General features: G+C 37.7%; 1 protein-coding gene across 5 annotated transcripts in view; it reads right to left on the minus strand.

Moving 5' to 3' along the window:
* Window positions 1-24,299, minus strand: part of LOC108709423 (cyclic AMP receptor-like protein A) — a 256,285-nt gene that overhangs the window by 38,428 nt on the left and 193,558 nt on the right. For all 5 annotated transcript variants that reach the window (XM_041583760.1, XM_041583759.1, XM_018249222.2 and 2 more), the window contains 2 exons: window positions 22,457-22,504; window positions 14,136-14,218 (listed from right to left, as the gene is read on the minus strand). In XM_041583760.1, coding sequence (XP_041439694.1) covers window positions 14,136-14,218; window positions 22,457-22,504 — 131 coding nt within the window. The remainder of the gene's footprint in view (window positions 1-14,135; window positions 14,219-22,456; window positions 22,505-24,299) is intronic.

Here is a 24,299-nt window from a genome sequence, read left to right on the forward strand (position 1 = left end):
GTAGTGTTATTAGAGAAGGAGGAGTTCATTATACCAAGGTCTCACTTGGAAAAAAAATCTGATTAGATTCTGTACCCTCTACTCCTCCCACAGCTGCTCTAAAGACCAAGCAACACACTTTTTTGTATGGGTTACTACAAACAAATAACAATTGTGGATTTTAGTTAAAGCAATAAGGTAAATAGATATCTGTAATTAAAACATATTTTTCTTTTTTTTCTTAGTACAGATCTGAATATGTAAATATTTATATACCCTGTGAGGGTCAGCACTTTGATTTGATTAATAAAGCTTGAAGCCTTTTTTAATAAGACCCTGTTTGTGCAACAGCTTTTCTTTTTGTATTTATATTTTCTGTTTCCAGGGCTATTTCCCCTATAAGTGAGTGCATGAAGCAGTTGCAAGAAAAGCTGCATATAGTGTGCATACAGCCTAATAATAAGGTCAGGCTGCACATGCCTCAGACCTACAGTTGGAGGATGGAGAATGAAGAATATGCAGTGTACCCAAAGTACCTCCAATCTTTTATTGTGCGGAGTACAAAAATCAAAGTTTCAGAGGCCTCATGCCCCCTTCGTCAGTGATTTGATCACTGACAAAGGGGGCATGAGGCCTCTGAAACTTTGATTTTTGTACTCTGCACCAATAAAAGGTTGTAGGTACTTTGGGTACACTGCATCAAAATGTATGAGTGCATCTTCTTCTTTCTCCATTTTCGGTTAACTATGACGTTGAGTCACGGGATTATCTGAAGGTAGCACCGACAAGAAAGTGTGTAAAACATTGCAAGAAACCGGGCTGTTGTGCCTAAATAGGGACAGATGAAAGGTAGCCAGGCACTGAGAAAAGCAAAATGCAAATGCTTCTTGTGAACCAATTACCATACAGTATGCAGATTGCCCTGAAATCCTGGGGCAGATATTGCATTTTGGAAAAAAACATTACAATTTGTGCAGTTTGCAATTGTATGAGCCCTATCATCTATTCTCCAAAATCATAAACACACATACATATATATATATATATATATATATATATATATATATATATATATATATATATATATATATATATATATATATATATATATATACACATAGATATATATATATGTGTGTGTGTATAACTGTGGTAACTGTGGTACATTCATTTGTTTTGTAAATTATCTTTGTTAAAAGCTATGCTTTTATTTTACATGTCATCTTTGTATGTTTCTTATTAGATCTTGACATCTAAAAGGGACCCTAACCTAAAGGAATTGTTCAGTATAAAAATAAAAACTGGGTAAAACAATTACTGTAATGGGGCCAAAATGTTGGTAGAGTTATCTTTTCTGAAGTAGACAAATTTGTCAAGTATAGGGTGCACAAACACTTGGGAGCTCTAGAAACATCACTTTAGCAGGTGTTAATTCCAGGCTTTTTGCACATGCAATTTACTTGCACTAATTAACTGCATGCTAATAGTATTTTGGTACCAGAGCCGGTCTTACCAACCGCGGGGCCCAATTGGAGCAACTTTGGTGGGGCCCCCCAAATTTAAAGAGCCAGTAACATTTTCTAGTAGACTTTATGTATGATGATCCAAATTACAGAAAGATCAGGTAACTGGAAAATAGCAGGTCCCAAGCATTCTGGATATTTTAAATTCTCTGTATTTTACAAAAAGGAAATTAAAATTTTCCCCAAAACTACTCTATACAAACACAATATTTCTCATTGTTTTCCTGCAATGTGAACACTTATTTAGATGACAGTTTACTTTTAGAGTTAGAAAGGTATCAAAAATAAACTGTATGCAAAACAACACTGAGCATAATGCATATTTTTTTATTTATAACATCAAATTATACATATTTACAGGCATATGAAAACAATGCATGTAACTGCTCAATACTGATTACTGGCAACACCATATTGGTTGGATTAGCTCTTTAAGCCTTAAACTTCATAGGCATTTGAGTCAAATCATCAGCAGATTCGTAATTGAAGTGTCTTTTTCTTTTTCGTAATCTTTGTATTTGAAATTCCTGAGCTACTTCCAACTCATTTGCAAGTTCATTTGCCCCAACTAAGACTTGTTCAAACCCAGTCACTCTATAGTTTTTCAGCCAGTCTAACAGCTTTTCAAATGAGGCAATACCTGTGGCAAGATCTACTGTCTTGCTCTGCAATTCTTTGCTAACAAAATTTACTTGAAATAACAAATCATGCCAGAGAACCAATGACACAAGAAACTTGTAATGTTTGATTTGATGAGCTAATGATTCAGCTTCACTTCTTGCCTGAGCATCATCCGAAGTTTCTGATATTTCTAAAAGCGCATCATAGAAATTACCAGCTTGATACCGGACAGCCTTTACACTTTGCATTCATTTTTCCCTTAATTTCCATATTCTTTTGTTTACTATTTCTTCCAATATCTGAATGCACTAGCATTGAACCAAGTGACCTTCCTTTCTTATTTATTACTACACTATTGATCCTTTCATCCACCACAATTAAAGAGAGCATTACCCAAATCCCAATTAAGTAGGGTGAAGCGAATAGTAACCTCAAGCGAGATAGCAGAGAAGAGATTGACAGAAATGTGTAACAAGTTTCGTGAGAGGGAATATCCAGATAATCTCCTAAATAAACAATTAGAGGTAATAAAGAATCAGGAAAGAACAGAGATGCTAAAAGGGAAAGAAAAGAATAGGGAAAATCATGTCACATTTGTAACGGAATACAACACCCTGAGTAAACAGGTTGCTAATATTCTAAGACGACACTGGCCACTAGTTAAGGATTACTTACCCCAAGTAACGGCATTTGACAGACCCCCAGTTATAGCCTATAAGAAAGGAAGGTCACTTGGTTCAATGCTAGTGCATTCAGATATTGGAAGAAATAGTAAACAAAAGAATATGGAAATTAGGGGAAAAATAGGATCCTATCCCTGCCTTAATTGCAACTGTTGCTCTAATGTACAAATAGGGGAAAATGTCTTTCACCCCAGAAGGGGTAACCCCATAAAAATTAGAGGACGTTATTCTTGTAGTTCCACGTATGCAGTATATGTCATCAAATGTCCATGTGGACTAGCATACGTGGGACAAACCAAGAGAACGGTCCGTGAACGGATACGTGAGCATAAATCTGCGATTAGGACGGGAAAAAAAGATCAAGCAGTGGCTGGGCATTTTATTGAGCATGCTCATAGAATTAATCAGTTAAAGTTTCAGATTATAGAAACCATTGAGCCTAAGCGCCGGGGAGGAGATAGGCTAAAGGAGCTATTGTATAAGGAGGCCTACTGGATTAGAAAATTGGAAACCCTGGAACCTGGGGGCTTAAATAAAGAGTATGATTTGAGTCCTATCTTCCGATGATTTTAATATTACTCTGATGTGTTTTTATACTGATTTTTATCTTTTTTATTACTTTTTATGTCTTACAGATAATTTCACATTACAAATTTGGTCGTCTTCAAATTAATATTGTTCACTGGTGTTGTGTATTGCTATAACTATATGTTAGCACATGAAAAACAATGATTTATTGATTGGTCCATGTTTTATATATATTAGTTGATACAAAATGTCCACTAGATGGTGTGTGAAAGTATAAATAGCACTATTGAATCACATGTTGGTTAGCTTGATAAAAGACCAGTTGGTCTGAAACGTTGCTGTAATGCCCTTGGTCCAATAAAGGCCGTTTTATTCTAAACAGTGGGTGCTGTACTAATTTGCTCGAATATTATTTAAGTCCAATCCCAATGTTTCAAGTTCCTTCTTAAGCACATTGTACAAGTTTTTTCCAGTGCTGCTCTTCACATCCAAAAACTTAATAAAATGTTCATAGACACCTGCTGGTGTATTAGGGAAAGCACCATCGGACACATATCTAATGGTCATGGACATTTGCTCTTGGTGGCTAATATCTGGTGTGCAATCTAGAATGACAGCAAAATACTTTGCTGCTTTTATGCGATGAAGAATGTTCTTTTGCACTGCATTTCCCATGATACAGATGAGCTCTTTTTGAATACTTTTGCCGAGGTAGTGATCATAAATTTCTTTATTGGAAATTCTTCTAAGGTGATCTTGAATTACTGGATCAAATTTTCCTAACAATTCTATCATCCCAAGGAAGTTGCCATTGTGTGAATTTCCTAACTGTTCAACAGAACCACGAAAGGCCAAATTACGCTCTGATAAAAACTGAACTACAGCAACTAATCTTTCAAAAACTTGATGCCATCTTTTTTTTTCATTGTTGATCAGTTTCTGTTGGACCTTGTCAATGGTTTCTTCAGCACTAAGTCTTCTTTGAAGCTCACAGCAATTTAGTGTAGCCACTAAATGACCTTTTGACTTTTCATGTTCTGCCAATCTAGTATGAATATTGGGCCAGTTGTTAAATCCAGTAGTGCTTAAGGCACTTTTCAGATCGTATTCAAAAAGGCGGCAATAAAAGCAAAATATTCTATCTGTAGATGTTGAGTAAATTACCCAGGGCCAATAAATTATTTCTCCATTTGATAGTTTTCTTTTGCAGTGGATCTTTGAAAAATGTGCCCCATTTTCATTACGAGGAAAATTTTCCAAAAGAATTTTAGGTGGGCCTTTTTTTTACCAAAAAATCTCTCAAGCTTGAATAATTTTTTTCTGGCCAGGCTGCTGGATCTGTTACATTATTTTGATCTTCTAAAACTGAAAAGTTCAAAGCTTGGTCTTGTTCTGTAATGTCTTCTGCATTCTTGATGTCACTGACTTCTGTGACTTCACTCTGACTGGAAGTTACATTAACTTGATGTATTTCTTTGTCATCATCTGGTTTATGAGCTTCACTGCTGCTGCTTGCTGTATGATCTACTGGTTCTTGTAAAACATTTCCTTCTGTTTCAATACTTTCCTTTATATGGTCTGCTTCTTCACACGACTCTGAATTACCTCTTCTCAAATACTTATTTAGAGCACCTTTTTGCTTTTCATTAGCATCTTTTTTTGCATTGCTGATTTTTCTTTTCAAATTTCCACTGAGGTATTTTCTACCAATGTCTCTAGCTCGCTTTGGTTGAGGCATTGTTGTGAACCCTGAAACATGACAATGTGTTTTTTGAGTTAATTAGTGTTTTATTCAGCAGCTCTCCAGTTGGCAGTTTCAGCCATTTGGTTGGTATGGTCCTAATTACCCTAGCAACCATGCATTGAGTGGAATAAGAGACTGGAATATGAATAGGAGTTAAGTAATAAAAAAAGTAGCAATAATAATACAAGGCTACAGCCTTCAGTTTTTAAATGGGGTCAGAAGAAATAAAATAAAGAAATAAAAAAAAACACACACATTTGAAAGTAATTGTGGCAGATTAATAGTCCCCAATCAGCATACCTCCCAACAGTCGCTAACTGCCACACATACAGCAGCAAAAAAATGTTTTACCATCACCCCAAATATGACCATAAATATAATTTATAAAACACAGACCCACTGCAAAAATGAAAATTATCACTCCAATAACCGAGACATGCCAGTAAAATCACTGCACAAATGGCCAATAAGTACTCAAAAAAGGGCATTGAAAAAAAAAAAATAGTAAAATGGATAAAAAGATAGTTATATTAGTTTCGGCTCCAATTCCCAAACACCATTCTCACCTAAAACAAAACACAATATATAAGGCAAGACGGCCTCTAACTTACTACTTGAAGAATAAATTGGATCTGGAGGCCAGGAACGAGGTGCAGGCGTGCAGCAGGTGCCGACTGGACAGAGGAGCAGAGTAGTGGTCAGAATTTCCAAAAGGGCTGGTGGCGCACTGGCGCAGCAGAGGTAATATGACGAGGCAGGAGGATGACTGACTATCCTGTCCTGTAAAATACTTCTTAGTTAAGCAATGGAACCATTTATAGGAAGCACTGAGGACGTTTAAGAGCCGAAACGTTGAATAAACACTAAAAAGTTTTTCTTTGCAACACAAGACCCATGAGTGCGGACCTCTTTATGCTTTATTGATTGTACAAGTTCTTGTTCCAGCACCTGGGCATTGACCAGTGATCTGTGTGCACCAGGCGAGCATTTTTTGTATATATATATATATATATATATATATATATATATATATATATATATATATATATATATATATATAGTAAAGGTGTGTATCCGCACTCTGACTTGTCCAAGTGGGTGCTATATCAAAATGTGATAAATAGCGATAAGGAAGATAAGCACTCCAATATTACTGGTCAATAATCATTTATTCCACTGCGCATACCAACGTTTCGGTCCACGTTTGGACCTTTATCAAGGATAGCAACAGTGGGATAATAGTCTCTGGGGAAGGGAGTGTGACTGTGGGATAGCAGGTATAGTAGGGAGAGATTGTGCCTATAGTAACTCAGTTTTGAGTTGTGCTCTGATACACTTCAATCACTCTTTACTACTATACTGCAAGTTGGAGTGAAATCACCCCCCCTCCCTTCTCCCCCCAGCAGCCAAACAAAAGAACAATGGGAAGGTAACCAGATAGCAGCTCCCTAACACAAGATAACAGCTTCCAAATGTAAACGCTGGACTTTTGGGAGTGATCCTAGCTTCCTCGGAATCGAACTATATTTGGACAAGATAACAGCTGCCTGGTAGATCTAAGGACAACACTCAATAGTAAAAACCCATATCCCACTGAGACACATTCAGTTACATTGAGAAGGAAAAACAGCAGCCTGCCAGAAAGCATTTCTCTCCTAAAGTGAAGGCACAAGTCACATGACCAGGGGCAGCTGGGAAATTGACAAAATGTCTAGCCCATGTCAGATTTTAAAATTGAATATAAAAAAAATCTGTTTGCTCTTTTGAGAAATGGATTTCAGTGCAGAATTCTGCTAAAGTAGCATTATTAACTGATGCGTTTTGAAAAAAACATGTTTTCCGATGACAGGATCCCTTTAAAGGCAAAATAAAAATTTTGAAAAAGAGCCACTTTGCTCGAAACATGTTGTGTTTATAAACCTTGCAGCGCAGCATCTGCGGTTTCTGAGCCCGTTTTCCATTGGCATGTGCTTCAGTTGAGACTAGGCTTGCCACCTTTTCTGGAAAAAAAATACCGGCCTTCCGATATTCTTGCCTTTTTCCCTTTCCCCCCAAGTTGGAGTGAAATCACCCCCCTCCCTTCCCCCCCCAGCAGCCAAACAAAAGAACAATGGGAAGGTAACCAGATAGCAGCTCCCTAACACAAGATAATAGCTGCCTGGTAGGTCTAAGAACAACACTCAATAGTAAAAACCCATGTCCCACTGAGACACATTCAGTTACATTGAGAAGGAAAAACAGCAGCCTGCCAGAAAGCATTTCTCTCCTAAAGTGCAGGCATAAGTCACATAATCAGGGGCAGCTGGGAAATTGATAAATATGTCTAGCCTCATGTCAGATTTAAAAAATTAAATCTGTTTGCTCTTTTGAGGGGGGGGTAAGGATATAGCTGCTTTGCTCTGGGAAAAAATAGGATATACAGTACATCATGGCAAGCGGCATAAAGACTGGAAATGTACCTCAAAATCTCACGATAGGCACCAAGCACCACACATGCCACACAATTTAACACTCTTTATTATGAGGTGCAGACGCAGTGTGGCCGATGTGATGATACAACGCCAGCCGCCAGGCCAGCCAGTTCAGTGAGTGATCCTCTAATACAAATTTTGCTGGGAAAAGACAAATTTAATGAGGCAGTGCCACTGCCTGCCATGTACCTTACAATTGGGTTGGTGGTGGGACCTCAAATTCAGCTCCAGCGTCTAGGGCAGGTGGTGCTGAGTCTGAAACGAGCTGTTCTGAGTCTGACTGTTCCTGCTGTAGTCTGCGCTCTGACTGGCGTAATTTGCAGGAGACTGTAGTATTACAGGCAGGTAACGGTCCGTCCCATGCATGACGTTGCGTCATGTCGCTCCGCTCCAGGCTCCAGCGTTACTAGTCGCGTCACGTCATGACGTCGCGTAGGTGATGTTGCGCCGGCGACGTCCCACACACTCGGCCTGGATGATGGGTGCGGGGCCCCCCATTGGCGCGGGCCCAATTGCGCCCAATCGGCCCAAGGCCGGGCCCTGTTTGGTACCATTTACATTGGTGCAGCGCAAATTTTCCAATTTGCCAGTCACTGACAAAAGCAAAATGCAAATGCATCTTGTGAATCAATTACCATACAGTATGCAGATTGCCCTGAAATCCCGGGGAAGACGTTGCATTATGGTAAAAAAACATTACTATTTTTGCAGTTGATATATATAAATATATATATATATAACTGTGGTACATTCGTTTGTTTTGTAAATTATCTTTATTGTTAAAAGCTAACATCTAAAAGGGACCCTAACTTAAAGGAATTGTATAAAAATAAAAACTGAGTAAATAGATGGTCTGTGAAAAAAATAAAAAAATTTAAATATAGTTAGTTAGCCAAACATTTAGGGGATTATTTATCAAAATCCAAAAATTTCTGATAATTCTTGGTAAAATAGTCAGACCAAATCCGCACAGATTTTTTCTCCTTATTTATCAATTAATTTTTCCAAAAATTTTTAGATTTGACACCCAAAAACTAAAATGTTTCGGATTTTTGCCCAGAAAATCATGAAATATTCAGATTATTGCACGAAACCAAGCACAGATCAGGATATTTTATGGACTTCCCCCATTGACTTCTACATGAACTTGGTAGGTATGTGTTGAAGTACTTTTTTATTCAGACTTTTAACACCCTCAGGTTTAATACATTTCAAAACATTTCACTAAAAATTCCGATTTTATAGTAAAAAAAAAACTAAAATTTTTCAAGTTTTTGGCAATTGGACAATCTATAAATGCTGGAGTGACTGGATGTCTAACATAATAGCCAGAACACTACTTCCTGCTTTGCATCTTTCTTGGAGAGACCATAATGTATTATATTTTATTCTGGTAGCTACTAATGCTGCTGTTTGAGAGAGTTAACTGAATGTGCAGGAAACTTAACATAAATTGTGCCAGAGATAAAAACATGCATTGACAGAGAGATCTGTTTCCCCCTTTCCTTTTGCTTCAGCATCTTCAATCTTTTTTCTCTTCTGCTTCATTCAGTACTGCCTTTCTCTTCTCATTTCATGGATTTTGCATCTCTTGGGTGCAGTTCTGGAAAAAGTGCCCAATTGGGATTTATAATCTCTAGTGCTCCAGCTGTTGATGAACTATTGTGTTAGCGAAAAACCTTCTCAGTCAACAAATGTTATCTAGCTGAGGATAAAGTGAGACGCGGTTCATTAGAGGATATAAAACTATGGGTTGGCTAGTCCTGTTAAAGGTACTTCTGCATCCTGAAACAGCCAACCTACTGACACTAAATATTCATGCTAACACAACGTATGTACTTTTAAAGCATTTTAAGCAATTTTATCACAAACAGCACTCATTACTAACCCTTGTTTCATGGTTACTAACTGTGAGAACACAAATTTGTATTGGGCCAGCAGGACAAGTCTACATGTGGTGGGTCCGGTTCTAAATTCTATTTTATGTTCAAAGCTATACCGACACGTTCCTATAAAAATCATAGGAACATGTCAGTAGCAAGTATGTGCTGCACCCGCAATAGTTCCCCTTAAAGCCCTCCTCAAAGCCACCTCCAGCCCCATGAACCTGCATGAACCCGACCCTCCGAAACTGCAATCTTTGGTGCTGTTTCAGTGATGCTGGGCTGGGGGCGGCACAATCCTTCCGTAGGCTAATTATGAATGAAAACAGGACTTCCGCCTATGGAAGGATAGCTTAGCCCCCAGCCCAGCGTCACTGAAGCAATATGGAAGATCTGTTAGTAGTGCCAGCGGTCTGCTGCACCAAGGTTCGCAGGGCTGGGGGCATTTTGAGGGGGGCCATTGTGGGTGCAGCACATACTTGATACTGACACGTTCCTATGATTTTTATAGGAATGCGTCGCTATCACTTTAAGCCAATTTACACTTTTGTTATATTGGTTCATCAGCTTTCTCTCTGTGATCTACTGTTAAAACACTCATGTACTCATCTCATACTACTTTTTGGTCACATTTAGACAACCCATTCAAGAATTTACTATTCTAAGAAATTACCTTTTGTCTTGATATCCTATCCCCTGTACCCATGACCACTATAAAAAATTAAAAGTTACCGTTTGACATATGGTGTAGTAGAGTAAAAGAAAACCAACAGACTCAACAGTCATGACATGCATGATGCTGATATTGTGTAATTCAATCAATAAGTGAGGCTTGGTCAAAATAATAGCAGTATTAAAAATAATAATAGCTTCTTCCAAATAATAGCAACGTGGAGTTCAATTAGTGAGGTCATTCATTCTGTGAAAAAACAGATGTCAATTACAGCCCTTTTTAACGAAGAAAGGCAGCAAATATTGTGCATGCTGGCTATAGTGCATTTCTCAGAAAATCGGAGTAAATGAGTCGTTTCAAACATTGTTCAGATGAACAAAGTACTTTGACTAAAAAGTTGATTGCAGAAAATGATAGGCTGCTCAGCTAAAATAGTAACATCGTAAGTTAGGTTGAAAAAAGACACACGTTCATCAAGTTCAACCTTTTAACTCAATATATCACCTACCTAACTGCTAGTTGATCCAGAGGAAGGCAAAAAAACCCCATTTGAAGCCTCTCCAATTTACCTCAGAGGGGGGAAAATTCCTTCCTGACTCCAAAATGGACTAGCCCTTGGATCAACTTGTACTATGATCTATCTTCCATTACCCTGTATTACCTCACTTCCTAAAAAGCTATCCAACTCCTTCTTAAAGCTATCTAATGTATCAACCTGTACGACTGTTTCAGGTAGAGAATTCCACATCTTCACATCTCTCACTGTAAATAACACCTTCCAAATATTTAGACGGAACCGCCTTTCTTCTAATCAGAATGGGTGACCTCGTGTCAGCTGGAAAGACCTACTGGTAAATAAAGCATTAGAGAGATTATGATATAATCCCCTTATATATTTATACATAGTTATCATATCACCCCTTAAGTGCCTCTTCTCCAGTATGAACCGCAACTTGGCCAGTCTTTCCTCAAAGCTAAGATTTTCCACGCCCTTAGTTGCCAGCTTAGTTGCCCTTCTCTGGGCCCTCTCTAATTCAATAATATCCTGTTTGAGAGAGGAGACCAAAACTGTATGGCATTCTATTTGCATCAAGAGCTTAGCCTCCTCCTCCTCACTTACAGTACATTAGGGTGTCTATAGCTTACTCCTACAATTAATTTGTTGGATTTATTACAATCGGTGAAGAGCTCCATCCATAAGGCTTCAGCCCCCTCATTTTCCTTCCTTACAAACAGACATCAACCTCCTCCTTTTCTATTGCCTCTGTCCCTCTGAAACAAAAAATAGCTGCTGACAGGACCGTCATCAGAAATCGCAGGGCCCCATATGACAAAATTTCCTGGGCCCCCTGGGCTGCACCCAATGCAAGCCCAACCTACAGGTCCGCCCTGCCCACCCCACAGGTCCTCCCCCCACCACACCGTAAAAAACAAAAAAAATATTGGTGGCTAGGGTTACCACATGTTAATAAAAAATAAAAAGATATTGGTGGTCAGGGCCCCCATAAAAAAAACATTTGTGGCCAGGCCCCCCCCCCATTAAAAAATATTGGTGGCTAGGACCCCACATGAGAAAAAAAAACTGGTGGCCAAAATTGGTGGCCAGGCCCCCCCCCCCACATTATGAGAAAATTGGTGGCCAGGGCCCCTTAAATGTCCATGCCTTTCCGAAGTCAGCAGCTCTCAGAAAGATGGGGGGCCCGCCTAATCAAGTAACTGTGGTGTGGCCGGGCCCCCCTTACCCTCGGGGCCCCCTACAACTCTCCCCGCTGTCCCCCCCTGATGGCTGCCCTGGCTGCTGATATTAACTGCCCAGTCATGTGACTCATTCAGCCATGTTTCAGCCACACCAATTTTATCAAATTTTCCCTTCAGCGCCAGCACCTCCAGCTCTCCCATATTACCAGTCAGACTCCTTTCATTTGCAAACATACATTTAATACTGGTACCATATTGAACATATGACATGTGGTCCTCCCTATCCTTAACAGTACCCCCAACCAAGACTCATCCACCATTTTCCCTTTCTTTGCCCACTAACTCATTTAATGTGTCTTACACATAATCCTTTACTGAACCCTCCCCACACCTAGTTTAAAATCTCCTCCAACCCTCTAGCCATCTTTTCCTTTAAAGCAGCTGAACCAACATCATTGAAGTTCAGTCCATCCCTGGCAAAGAGCCTGTAGCCCATTGAGAAATCAGCCCAGTTCTCCAAAACCCTCCTCCCTACACCTATCTCTCAGCCAAGCATTAATCTCCCTAAGCTCCCATTGCCTTCTTAACAAATCGTGGCACAGGTAATATCTCTCAGAAAATGACCTTGGAAGTTCTCACCCTCAACTTTACACCTAGTTTTTTTTAAATCATTCTTGAGGACTTCACCAGGTCCTCTAACTTGCCATTGGTACCTATGTGTACCAAGAATGCCAGGTCTTCCCCAGCCCCTCCCTGTCCACTCATTCCACCACATGCTGCACCAGGCAAGCAGCAGACTGTACTGCATGAAGGGTCCTTATGGCAGATTACCCTATCTAACTTTCTAATAATTTGATCCCCTATAACTAAAACCTGCACATGCTTCTTTGCACTTCCCCCACCACCTGTGTTAGAGACACTGCCTCCCAGGGTGCCCTGAGAGTCAGCCTGTTCCATACATGACAGTTCAGAGCTATGCTCCCCAGCATCTTCAGCCAAAATGGTAAAGCTGTGAACCAGTACCTTACACTTCCGTCCCCTACTTCCCCTCTTGACTGTAACAAACCTTCCCCTCTTGAATGTAACAAATGCTTTAAAGTGGCAACCAAAACCTAAAAGTTGTGGAAGAAAACAGAAAACTACCATTCAAATGGATAGAATATCCAATGATCAGCTCCAGGCAGATAAAAGAAGGTCTAAAGTTTCCTGTAAGTACTACTAGAATTAGAAGATGTCTATGAAGCCAATATATTTGCAAGAAGCCCCCCGCAAAGTCCCATTGTCGAAAAAAAAGATGTGGGCTGAAGAGGTTAAATTTGCCAAGGAACACATTGACTGGCCTAGAGAGAAATGACACAACATTTTGTGGACTGTTTAAAGCAAGATTGTTCTTTTTTGGTCTAGAGGCAACAGACAGATGACAAACAAACACTGAATACAAGCCACAGTACACTGTGAAGGCAGTGAAACTTAGTGGGTCAAGCATAATGATATGGGGATGTTTCTCGTTGGGCCTATTTATCACATACCATGGATCATTGGATCAGTTTTAATACATCAAAATACTTGAAGAGGTCATGTTGCCTTAAGCCGAAGAGGAAATGTTATTCAAATGGGTGTTTCAACAACACAACAACTCCAAACACACCAGTAAACTAACAATATATTGGTTCCAGACCAACAAGATTGATGTTATGGAGTGGCCAGCCTGGACCTAAATACAATATAAAACTTGTGGATGATAACATAAATTGCTGTTTCTAAGGCAAAACCAAGAAATGCAAAATAATTGTGGAATGTAACAGGTGCCAGAAGTTGGTCGACTCCATGCAACACAGATGTGCAGCAGTTCTCAGAAACAGTGGTAATACAACTAAATATTAGTTCAGTGATTCAAAGGAAAGCAAACTCTTGAAACTTTTTTCAGTTTATACAGTGAATGTTTGAGTTTGTAAAGAAGAATGCAGACACTACTATATTTTCAAAGAGCCTAACATTCCCTTTTCTTCACTTTCTGTAAAAGACTAACACAAATTTGATAAATGTTTCCTCATGTTTTGTGAATAGAATGAGCAGTGTTCTCAATGCATTTACGTGTATGAAAATAAAAGCTATTATAAGGATTTTTAACTTTATTCACTACTATTATTCTGAACAGACATTTGATCCGATGACAGACATTTGGTCTGAAGACAGACATTTTAATGAGTAAATGTAGTCACCTGCTGAGCTCCCAGAGATACACCTGCCTATGTGATCTGTGCTGTGCATGTGTTTTAGATCTTGATATATAATTTTTTTGTTCAAAATATCGACAAAAAAAGAAACAAACCTGTTTAAGAGGGGAAAGAGAGATACTGCAAGATAGACACACGGGTACCATTTAAGAGGTTTAATCTCTTCTGCCATCACAACCTAAAAAAAGAGAGATTACAACAGTAAAAATACTGTTAACATACTGCAGTATTTGACAATAAAAGTTGATGTATATTTCCTAATTGTATACTGTGATTGACATCAGAGGATTTCAGTGTAATTACAGCAGTAGGAAGCATCCTTTAATGACAATCGCAGCCTAAGAATAGTCCACTACCATGGCTAAACATGAGGAGGTTCTTCAAGCATCATCAGGTTCATTACAGGAGAGGGAACAACTAGTGTCTGCATCATGACCTTCTAGAACATCATATCACATAAAATACCATTACTTTATGTGCCAGTAGGTAAAGGTATTTTCAAACTACATAAAGAAGTTAAGATTATACATTTACATCAGCATCACATTTATATGAACAAGTGCACTGAACAAAGTGTAATTTTATGCTCCATGTTTTTTTTTCCATAATGTAGCATTTTTTCCTAGAATTCCAGCTTTGTTGAGGTCACAAGGGAGCGCGGCACCTAATACAATAAAGGCCAATGCATCAATATAAATGCAATTTTGCTTGCACTTTGCCATAAACAAGACACAACTGTGCTGATAGGTTTCTAAGTCCAGTAATTTCTGGTGTGATGAGTGCATCCGACTAGCGGACTTTGTCTATTGGCACACAACAATGTGGGAATCCTGGAGCTACAGCCTGGTCTGGTGGTGGTGGTAGTATATCCAGATTCCTATGTGTCAGTAGGTGCAGCTGAGCTTGATTCGGAATGGGAGGCAGCACTGATTAAGCGCCACTGATTTGGTATTTAACCACAGCTTGTTTACACCAATAGCAAGCATACCTCACTGATGACCATATATATACATGCCCCTGGCAGAGTTCGGATGGTGTGGGATAGGACGAGCAAAAGAAAACCAGTAATGACAAAAAAACTCGCAAGCACTGAGGGAAGATATGCGATGCCCTCTTACGGACAAGTTTCGTAATTTTATAATTGTTTTTTAATTGTTTTCCTGAGTCGGACAGTAATCCGACGTCACCATTCTGCACTTATGTTCTATCTACAATCTTGCTTCACTTCATTTCACTCTACTTCATGTTCATTGGGGCTTTCACAGTAAATTTATTATTGTACTACGGTAACCTTTTACGTTATCACGGGGGTCAGAACCATCCATTCCCTACTATACACGTCACCACACCATTTGGCGGGTTTTAAGGGTTTAAATTTGTATGTTGGTGCACAATATTTGTATTCCTGAAGACGGCTTGATCTACAGAGCCGAAACGTAGATAATACGTTTTGTTATTTTTTTGACACTATGCTAAGACCTGTTTGGTGCGTTTTTTTCCTTCAGTTACTACATGATTTTTATAAACCAGCACACAGGCACTAACGTTTTTGCTTGCCGTGTGCACCAGTTCCAAGTTTTATTTATATATATATATATATATATATATATATATATATATATATATATATATATATATATATATATATATATATATACACATATATACACACACACACACACACATATATATATATATATAGATATATATATATATATATATAAAGCTCTGCACTCAACAGGCAAGGGCTCGGTTAGAGTAAATGATTTTAATAAACAAAAAGAAAAGTGTTTATTAACTCTTACTGAAAGAACAAATACCGGCACTCAGGCCCTGCGTGTTTATTCCACTGCAGTGCTTGGCCCGTTTGCATGGAGTCCTGAGTGCCAGTATTTGTTCTTTCATTTATGTTAAATTGAGGGTGACGATCCCTTTTACTGAGCCCTGGACCAACTTTGTTGAGTGCAGAGCGAGCGTATATACTGCACAATGAATAAATCAATAAATTCTCTTGTATGTTTCCATATTTCTACGGCACATGCAGTTGTTTCAACTCCTACTGTATACTTATTTATAGGGATTCTGTCATGATTTTATGATGTTTTATTTCTAAATTACACTGTTTACACTACAAATAATTAACTTTTCAATGTAAAATTCATTCCTGAACAAGGAAGTGTATTTTTCAGTTGTAATATTGGCATGTAGGCAGCCATCTCAGGTCATTTTGCATGGTCATGTGCTTTCAGAAAGAGCCAGCACTATAGGATGGAATTGTTTTCTGGCAGGCTATTGTTTCTCCTACTCAATGTAACTGAATGTGTCACAGTTTTTACTATTGAGTGCAGTTCTTAGCTCTACTAGGCATCTTGTGTTAGGGAGCTGCTACTCCAACTCCAACTTACATTACAGCAGTAAAGAGTGACTGAAGAGCACAAGTCACGTGACTGTGAAACTAACAATATGTCTAGCCCCATGTCAGATTTCAAAACTACATATAAAAAAATCTGTTTGCTCTTTTGAGAAATGGATTTCAGTGTAGAATTCTGCTGGAGCAGCACTATTAAATGATGCATTTTGAAAAAAACATTTTTCCCATGACAGTATCCCTTTAAGTATTTTGACTTATTATATGCGGCAGGTAAACTTTACTTCCCTTTCCCTCCATTTAGCATAAGGTGCAGACATTATGTTTACTATTCCTGGCAACAACAGTGTCAATTCCTTGTGTCCTTGGGAAAGCAACTTAATCTTGTTGTGCCTCAAGCAACAAGCCTAAATTAGAAGGTCTACAGGGAAGTGGCACGCAGTTTATAGCACAGTGTAAAATTACCAGTACCATGAAAGTATGAAAGGATTCTGCTAAATTTATGGAACTGTATACTCAAAATAAAACCCAGCTACTTCAGCTAATCATTTAAGATTTTCACCTAAAATCTACGAGTATATACAGTAAATTACTTTTGTCAAGTAAACTCTGGGATTAGCAGACCTTTAGAAATATTAATAGTAAATAGATTTTCAGCATTATGCATTTACTGCCTTAGTTAGAGTGCTTATATACTAAAGATTTTGTGAATTTTCCTCCAATAGCAGACACACCAGCTTCAATAAAGGATGGTTCCCCTGGATCCTGATGTGCTAGAATAGTTGCAAAATAAATTATTCTTTCTAATAATTTGCTGTTGCTGTTGGCATCCAGCCCTCAAATCTTCCTTTTGTATTTTGAAAGAACCATAGCTGTCAAATAACAATCTAGTAAATACAGTGATGAATAACCACAGTAATTAGCATTATACGTTCTGACATTATGTCTGCTCTGGGTTTAGCAAACTATTACTTTTTGACAAATTTGTGCTTCTTACTGGCAATAGTTTGGGAAAGGCTCTTTTCTGTATCTACACGATAATGCCCCCATACACAGAGCAGTGTTCCATACAGAACTGGTTTGCTTAGTTCAGCAATTAAGTACACGTGTTGTTCTCACATGGGATCTACTGTGGAAGGGCAATGAACATTAGCTGACTGTGGGAGCTGTAGATCAGCTTCCAGTAGAGAAGTTTCCATAACGCTCTCCAGCAGCTGCATGATATGCATTTACATTCCCAGCCGAAAGCTGAGAATGCCTCCACAAAACATATAATTTCCCAACTCATTTAATCTTGCTTTGCTCCTGCCTAGGTTTCGTTATCAGTGCACGATACAGCAACTAGCTGAGTCTGTGTCAGAATCACAGCAGTCAGAGGAATTCAAGCAAAGACAACACAGAAATGGCTCTTTACCACTAGGAAAGAGATTTAAAGCAACTGACTGCTTGATCATCCATAGAAATAATAACACAGACTGGAATAGCAATCTCGGGAGAGAATGGACAGATCTTATTGACTATAATTAGTAGGCATCCTATTTGTGACTATTCTGTGCATGACAAATACAGCATCTGCGCTTAAAAGTGACTTTGGGCCAAGTAAATATGCCCTGAGGCTGAATTCATGTATATTTTTTTAGTGGTACCAAATTTCTCCATTTACAGCTTCGAATCTTGTCTTGTTTATTTCTTGTCTAAAAACAGAATTATTGACAATGAAATTTAATATAGATTTTACACCCCTTTCACAGTTTCACAGTTGGCAACTGCTACATGGGGAAAATGTATAAAACTCATAAAAGGAAAAAATTGCATTATTCAGAAAAAAAGTTTGCATTTTGCAATTTAATATTCATTAGACAGCTATTTGCACTTTTATAAAGACATGCTTTAAAGGCTCCTTATATATGAGGGCAAAAATTATTACTTTTTCAGTAAGAAAAGTTATGACATACTGGGCTTATTTATAGACCAGTGGAATTTATGCAGCCTATGCTTTTCATCTTGCGCTGTGGACAAAATGCAACCCTGTAACTAGGGTCTTACACTCCTTAGAAAAAATAAAAGGGGACACCCATAAATTGCTCCCTTGAATTGATCTCATGAACACAGGGACACACAGTATCCAAAATAGGTTAAAAGGTAACACAATCTTTGTGAACAAGTTCCCAATATCAAAATATTAATTTTTGGCAAAAGGGACTCATTGAAGAATTATTATTGAGAATATGGGTGCTTAAACACATTTGCATTGTTTTAACTATGGCATTAAAATGGTATGCATTGTTGGTGAAGCACATAGCAGAAGTAACAGAATTTTGCCCCAGAGAAGATTCACTCTAAATTTAAATTGTATAAGTTTAAGCAATTAGGGACCCTCCTATCACATGGGAACATTACATTATATGACTCATGGGAACAGTCATTAAAATAATGCCACTCATCTAGAGCACAGAGCCATATTTTCTGAGGAGCCGAGTAAGTTGAAGTGCAAAAGATGAATATGCAGTACTGCAAGAAGCTGCATAATTACTACTAGGTTCTCAGACTTGGAGTTGCCCTGCCCTTAAATCACAAGTTTACAGGCATGCACAAGCTCTTGCCCACACTAGGGAGACATTTGACATTACATTTAGGTTGGGTAATTGGGCAAAATAGCTAAATCTAATATAAATCTTGTGTGTAATCACTTGACCAACTTTAAATAAATAAATACATTTTTGGGGGGTTTGTGTTTAATATTTGGCTTCATCAATAACAATCCCTCAAAATAATTTACTAATTTTAAACAAAGTGAAAAGGAGAGAAAACCACACAGAAATATAAAGAATTATCAAATAAAGCATAAAGTTTCAGCTTGTCAATAGCAGCTATGATCCAGGACTTGTAATGAGCGAATCTGTCCGGTTTTGCCGAAAAATTCACAAAACTGCACAAAAATTATATAAACAGCAAAACGCGCTTAAGCCAATGGGCGTTTTTACACGCGACAATTTTTATGCGTGCAACATTTTCTCTTGCTCCAAATGCATTAAAATCAATGGGCGTTTTTTTTCTTATGGCGACTTTGTTTTGTCCTAAAGTATTAAAGTTAACGGGCATTTTTTCTTATGGCGGACTTTTGCATTAAAGTCAATGTTTTTTTTCCTTATGGTTACTTTTTTGTCTGAATGCATTAAAGTCAACAGACGTTTTTTCTTATGGACGTTTTTTCTTGGCAAATTTTTCTTGGCAAATTTTCTCTGCAGTTTCGTGGAAAACATGGCGAAATTTGGAATTTTGCTGCAAAATCCATGGCTGGAGAATAAATTAGCTCATCACTATCCAGGACTTCAAACTTGTCACAAGGGGTCACCATCTTGGAAAGTGTCTGTGACACTTAGTAGGCTCTGAGCAGCTGTTGAGAAGCTAAGTTTAGGGGTTTTTGCAAATTATCAAGCAGAAAATCAGGTTTGCCTGTAATATAAGATGATGTTACAAGGCTTATTAATAAATTCTGGTTTCTGCATTGCCATGTAGTAATTATATCTATTAATTACTAATCAGCCTTAAATTGTGTCATTTATATGGTATGTGTACTGTATATTTTGAGTTCAGTAAATGACAACAGCACAGAGCATATGGAGTGAATCAGAAAATAAGATGGGAAGCTATTGGGGCATCTTTGGAGGCTCAGATCTTCCCTGCTAGAAAGTTATGGTTGCTTTTGGCTGGTATACAACATTTATAGCCTACTTCTTTTGTTAAAGGAACTACACCCACAAATTAAAGCATTTTACAATTAAAATATAATGTACTGTTGCCCTGCATAAAAGTTATGTGTTTGCTTTGGAAAGACTACTATAGTTTATATGATTAGGCTGCTTTATAGCCAGGGGCAGCCATTTAGGTCAGTCCACAAGAGCAGATTCGGGGAGATTTAGTTGCCTGGCGACTAATAGCCTCTTCTTCTGGGCGACAATCTCCTCGAACTGCCTTCCCGTCCGCTATAATGAAAACTCGCCTGCGCTAAAGCACACGCAGCGCTTCATTTTCCGAAGTCGCCCGAAGTTTCCATGTGAGGCAACTTCAGAAAACTATGCGCCGCGTGTGCTTTAGCGCAGGCGAATTTTCATCATAGCGGACGGGAAGACACGTGAAGGCAGTTCGGGGAGATTGTCGCCCAAAAGAAGAGGCGAATAGTCGCCAGGCGACCATCTGCTTCTGTGGACTGACCCTTAAGATGAACATAGAGAAAAGGCACAGGTTACTTAGCAGATAACAAATAGGCTCTATAAAGGAATACAATAGTATTGTGCAGAGGTCATCTGCTATGTAATCTGAAACTTAAACCTTTGGGGTGAGGTAGCGGAGAGATCTATATGCTACCTCAGCCAGCTTGATTTCAGATAAATATTAGAACAGGTATGGGATCTGTTATGCAAAATGTTTGGGACCAGAGATTTTACAGAATCTGGATCTCCATACTAAAATTCCATACTAATACTCCATGCTAAAAATCATTTCTATATTTAATAAACACAATAGGATTATTTTCCTACCAATACGGATTAGTGATATTTTAGTTGGGATCAAGGACCAGGTACTATTTCGTTATTACAGATAAAAAGGAATATGTTTTAAAATTTTGATTTATTTGATTAAAATGGAGTCTATGGAAGACAACCTTCTTGTAATTTGGAGCTTTCTGCTTAACGGTTTTCCAAATAACAGATTTTGTAGCTACACCATTCTCAACATGCTTTTATACTACTGAAAATTACTGAAGTATTGAAGAAAAAAATATTGGTCATAGAAAAGGAAGAGGTTGAGCCTTCCTCCTGTTAAGCTACAATTATTAACACAGTAAATATTGTATCTCAAAGTAAAATGAACTCCTTTGCTTATATCCTTTCAGTACTTGAAGAAAAAGTTGCTTTAACACATTTCCCTGAGTTTACATTTTCCCGGACTTTACATAATTTTTCCCTGGTCCCCTGAAAAACGTAAAACGGGGGTTCTACTGTATTACAAACTCCATTCTGTAAATCTTAAAAAGCAATCTGTCTCACAAATGTATAACATCCACATAACAAACACAGTTTATGTGTAAAGTTACTTACAGAATGTATTATGAAAAAAAAAAACCATTTCCTAAATGCCCACACAAGCAGATTACTTCGATAAGAATAGTCATAGCTGCTAAAATTATCATCAATTAGCATGTTTTTTTCTCTAGAATCATTATCAAGTATTTCACCACAACATCAATACAGTACTATATTTCTCAGCCATTTGTAAGAACTTTCAATTAAAACCTGTAGTGTATAAGCAAACCTTTTTAGGAAACGTTGGTTCTTTTTGAAGTGTATTGCTATGCAGCACAAAGGACATTAGAGGGTGCCCACTATAACAGGCCTGTATTCTGTGTTTTTGGGATGATGCAGCCATCTGGAGCAGAGCTGGCAACTTTTCATCTTGTTTGTAGTAGGGCAGTAAGTTTTGTTCTTACTGGTTCAGTAATGTGACACAGAATTGTTTCACAGAATGGATATTTTTTAGGTTTTGTGAAACTGCATTTTCATTTTGTTGATAGAATGAATCCTGTATAAAATCTTACTTTCTGCTACAAGCATCTGTTTTGTCATTAAAATCTAGCTTGGCATGCATTAGTTAGTTACACAATTCATTTTGTAACTGTATACTGTAACTGTATATATAACTTAGTCTGTTACATGGATGTTATACATTGTAATATAATGATATAATTTTGTGGACACACCAAATTTTGTTGATTCTTTAATTAAAATAGTTCTTTTGTATATTGTTTTCTGTGTATATAGTCACAAATACTTATGAGACAATCATTCTATGTACTAAGGATATTTTTGTATACAGAATGTATTTTGGACCCTATAGAAAAAACTTAATATACACTCTTAACAAGTGAAAGCTGTTGAGATACTGTATGCCCAATGAAAACAAATACTTGGCTACTTTTCTTACGCAGGAGACAGATGATAAAGCTACATCATCAAATTAGTACAGAAAAATTAAAAAGGTAAATACCTTGCGCCTTTCTCTACTTGGCTCATATGTTCCAGACCAGGTTGTTACCTGAAAGATGCAACACAGTATATTAATGAATCAGAAAGCAGAGCCAGCACAATCTTTACACTCATAAAACACACATGTAGTGTCCAGTATATTGATAAAGAATTACTTTGATTATATTTAATTTCCAGGTAACATTTTTTTAATTCTCATAATCATATGAATATCTACAGGGTGGTATTAAGTATTGATGAAAATGTTAATAAAAGAAAAAAGAAGATGTGATCCTTGGAGAATACAAGATGTGAAATCTGTAGCCCTGCTGCTTTACTTTTCCCCCCTTGATTAATGCCCCATCTTACTTCTATATTAAGCCACATAGGGTGCTTCTTGAAGCTTCCACATTTAATTCTTAGGGTAAAGACACCCAGAGCAACTAGTAGCAGCTATTTGTCACAGATACAAAATAGACAATAGTGATAGTTGGATTTGCTAAGAAAGTACGTACGTTTTACCAGATGCAATTCTCAGTATTCGATCAAAAAATGGAAATGTGTGCAAAACATTATGTGTGCACATATTACAACTTATGTGCCCTAACTAACACTTGATAAAGAGCCACCTTGATCGTAACATGTTGTGTTAAAATAAACCTTGCAGCACAGTATCTGCAGTTTCTGAGCTTGTTTACCACATATTTCTGGTTTTTGATCAATTGACATACACTTCAAGTTGGGACAGAAGCAGTGCAACAGGCATCCTACATGCTACTGGTGCAAACCTATTTGCTTTCAATTCTCAGTATTGTCTGTGGCAGGGTATTTTTGGCATTTTGTAGCCACAAGAATGAAGGTACAAGCAGCTGCTAACAGAAGCTCCATGTGTCTGCACCCTTAAGGGAATAAATTGAGAACAGTTTCAATTTAATATAATTTTATATGACAACCAAGTTTTTAGTTGAAAACATAATGCCCCAATCAGTGCTCTGAAGAGCAGCCCTTAAAATAAAATTAGCTTTTCTGAAATTTAGTGTTTTTTATGCCCCAGTGTATATTTGTTTTTTTGCACCAGACATTAAGTGGGTTATTTAAGTTGGTCCGAATGCCCAAAACTTAAAGAATTTGAGGTTTTTTTCACTATAAAATCCGATTTTTTTTTGTGATTTAATATACCCCGTGAATGGAAAAAGTCTGAACCTGAAAATCCAGCATCTCAGACCTGCTGAGGTTGCATACAAGTCAATGTGAAAGGACCCTAAGATATCCTGATCTGTGCTGGGTTTTGTTTGATTTCAGGCAAAAATCCAAAAAAAAGTTTCCAATTTTTTTTCCCTGCACTTGGATTTTTCAGTGAAATAACCCGTGCGGATTTGGTAACAGTATATTTCAGAAAAAAATTAGATTAATTCAGATTTTGATAAATAACCCCCTAAATGAGATCTCATTATGGTCACTATTACCCATGGGTTCAATTACGTGCACATTTGCTATATGTTCTGGGTTATTAGAGATCACTAGATCCAGTATAGCATTTCTTCTGGTTGGCTTCTCAACAACTTGTGCCATAAAATTGTCATGCAGGATGTTGTTCCCATTAACTGTCCTGCCAGTACTGTAGCTCCAAACAATATCTGGGTAATTTTATATGACAACCAAGTTTTTAGCTGAAAACATAATCCCCCAATCAGTGCTCTGAAGAGCAGCCCTTAAAATAAAATTAGCTTTTCTGAAATTTAGGTTTTTTTTTTGCCCCAGTGTATATTTGTTTTTTTGCACCAGACTTTAAGTGGGTTATTTAAGTGGGTTATTTAAGTGGGTCCGAATGCCCAAAACTTAAAGAATTTGAAGTTTTTTCACTA

The sequence above is a fragment of the Xenopus laevis genome, chromosome 2S, assembly GCF_017654675.1.
Source record: "Xenopus laevis strain J_2021 chromosome 2S, Xenopus_laevis_v10.1, whole genome shotgun sequence".
Lineage (NCBI taxonomy): Eukaryota > Metazoa > Chordata > Amphibia > Anura > Pipidae > Xenopus > Xenopus laevis.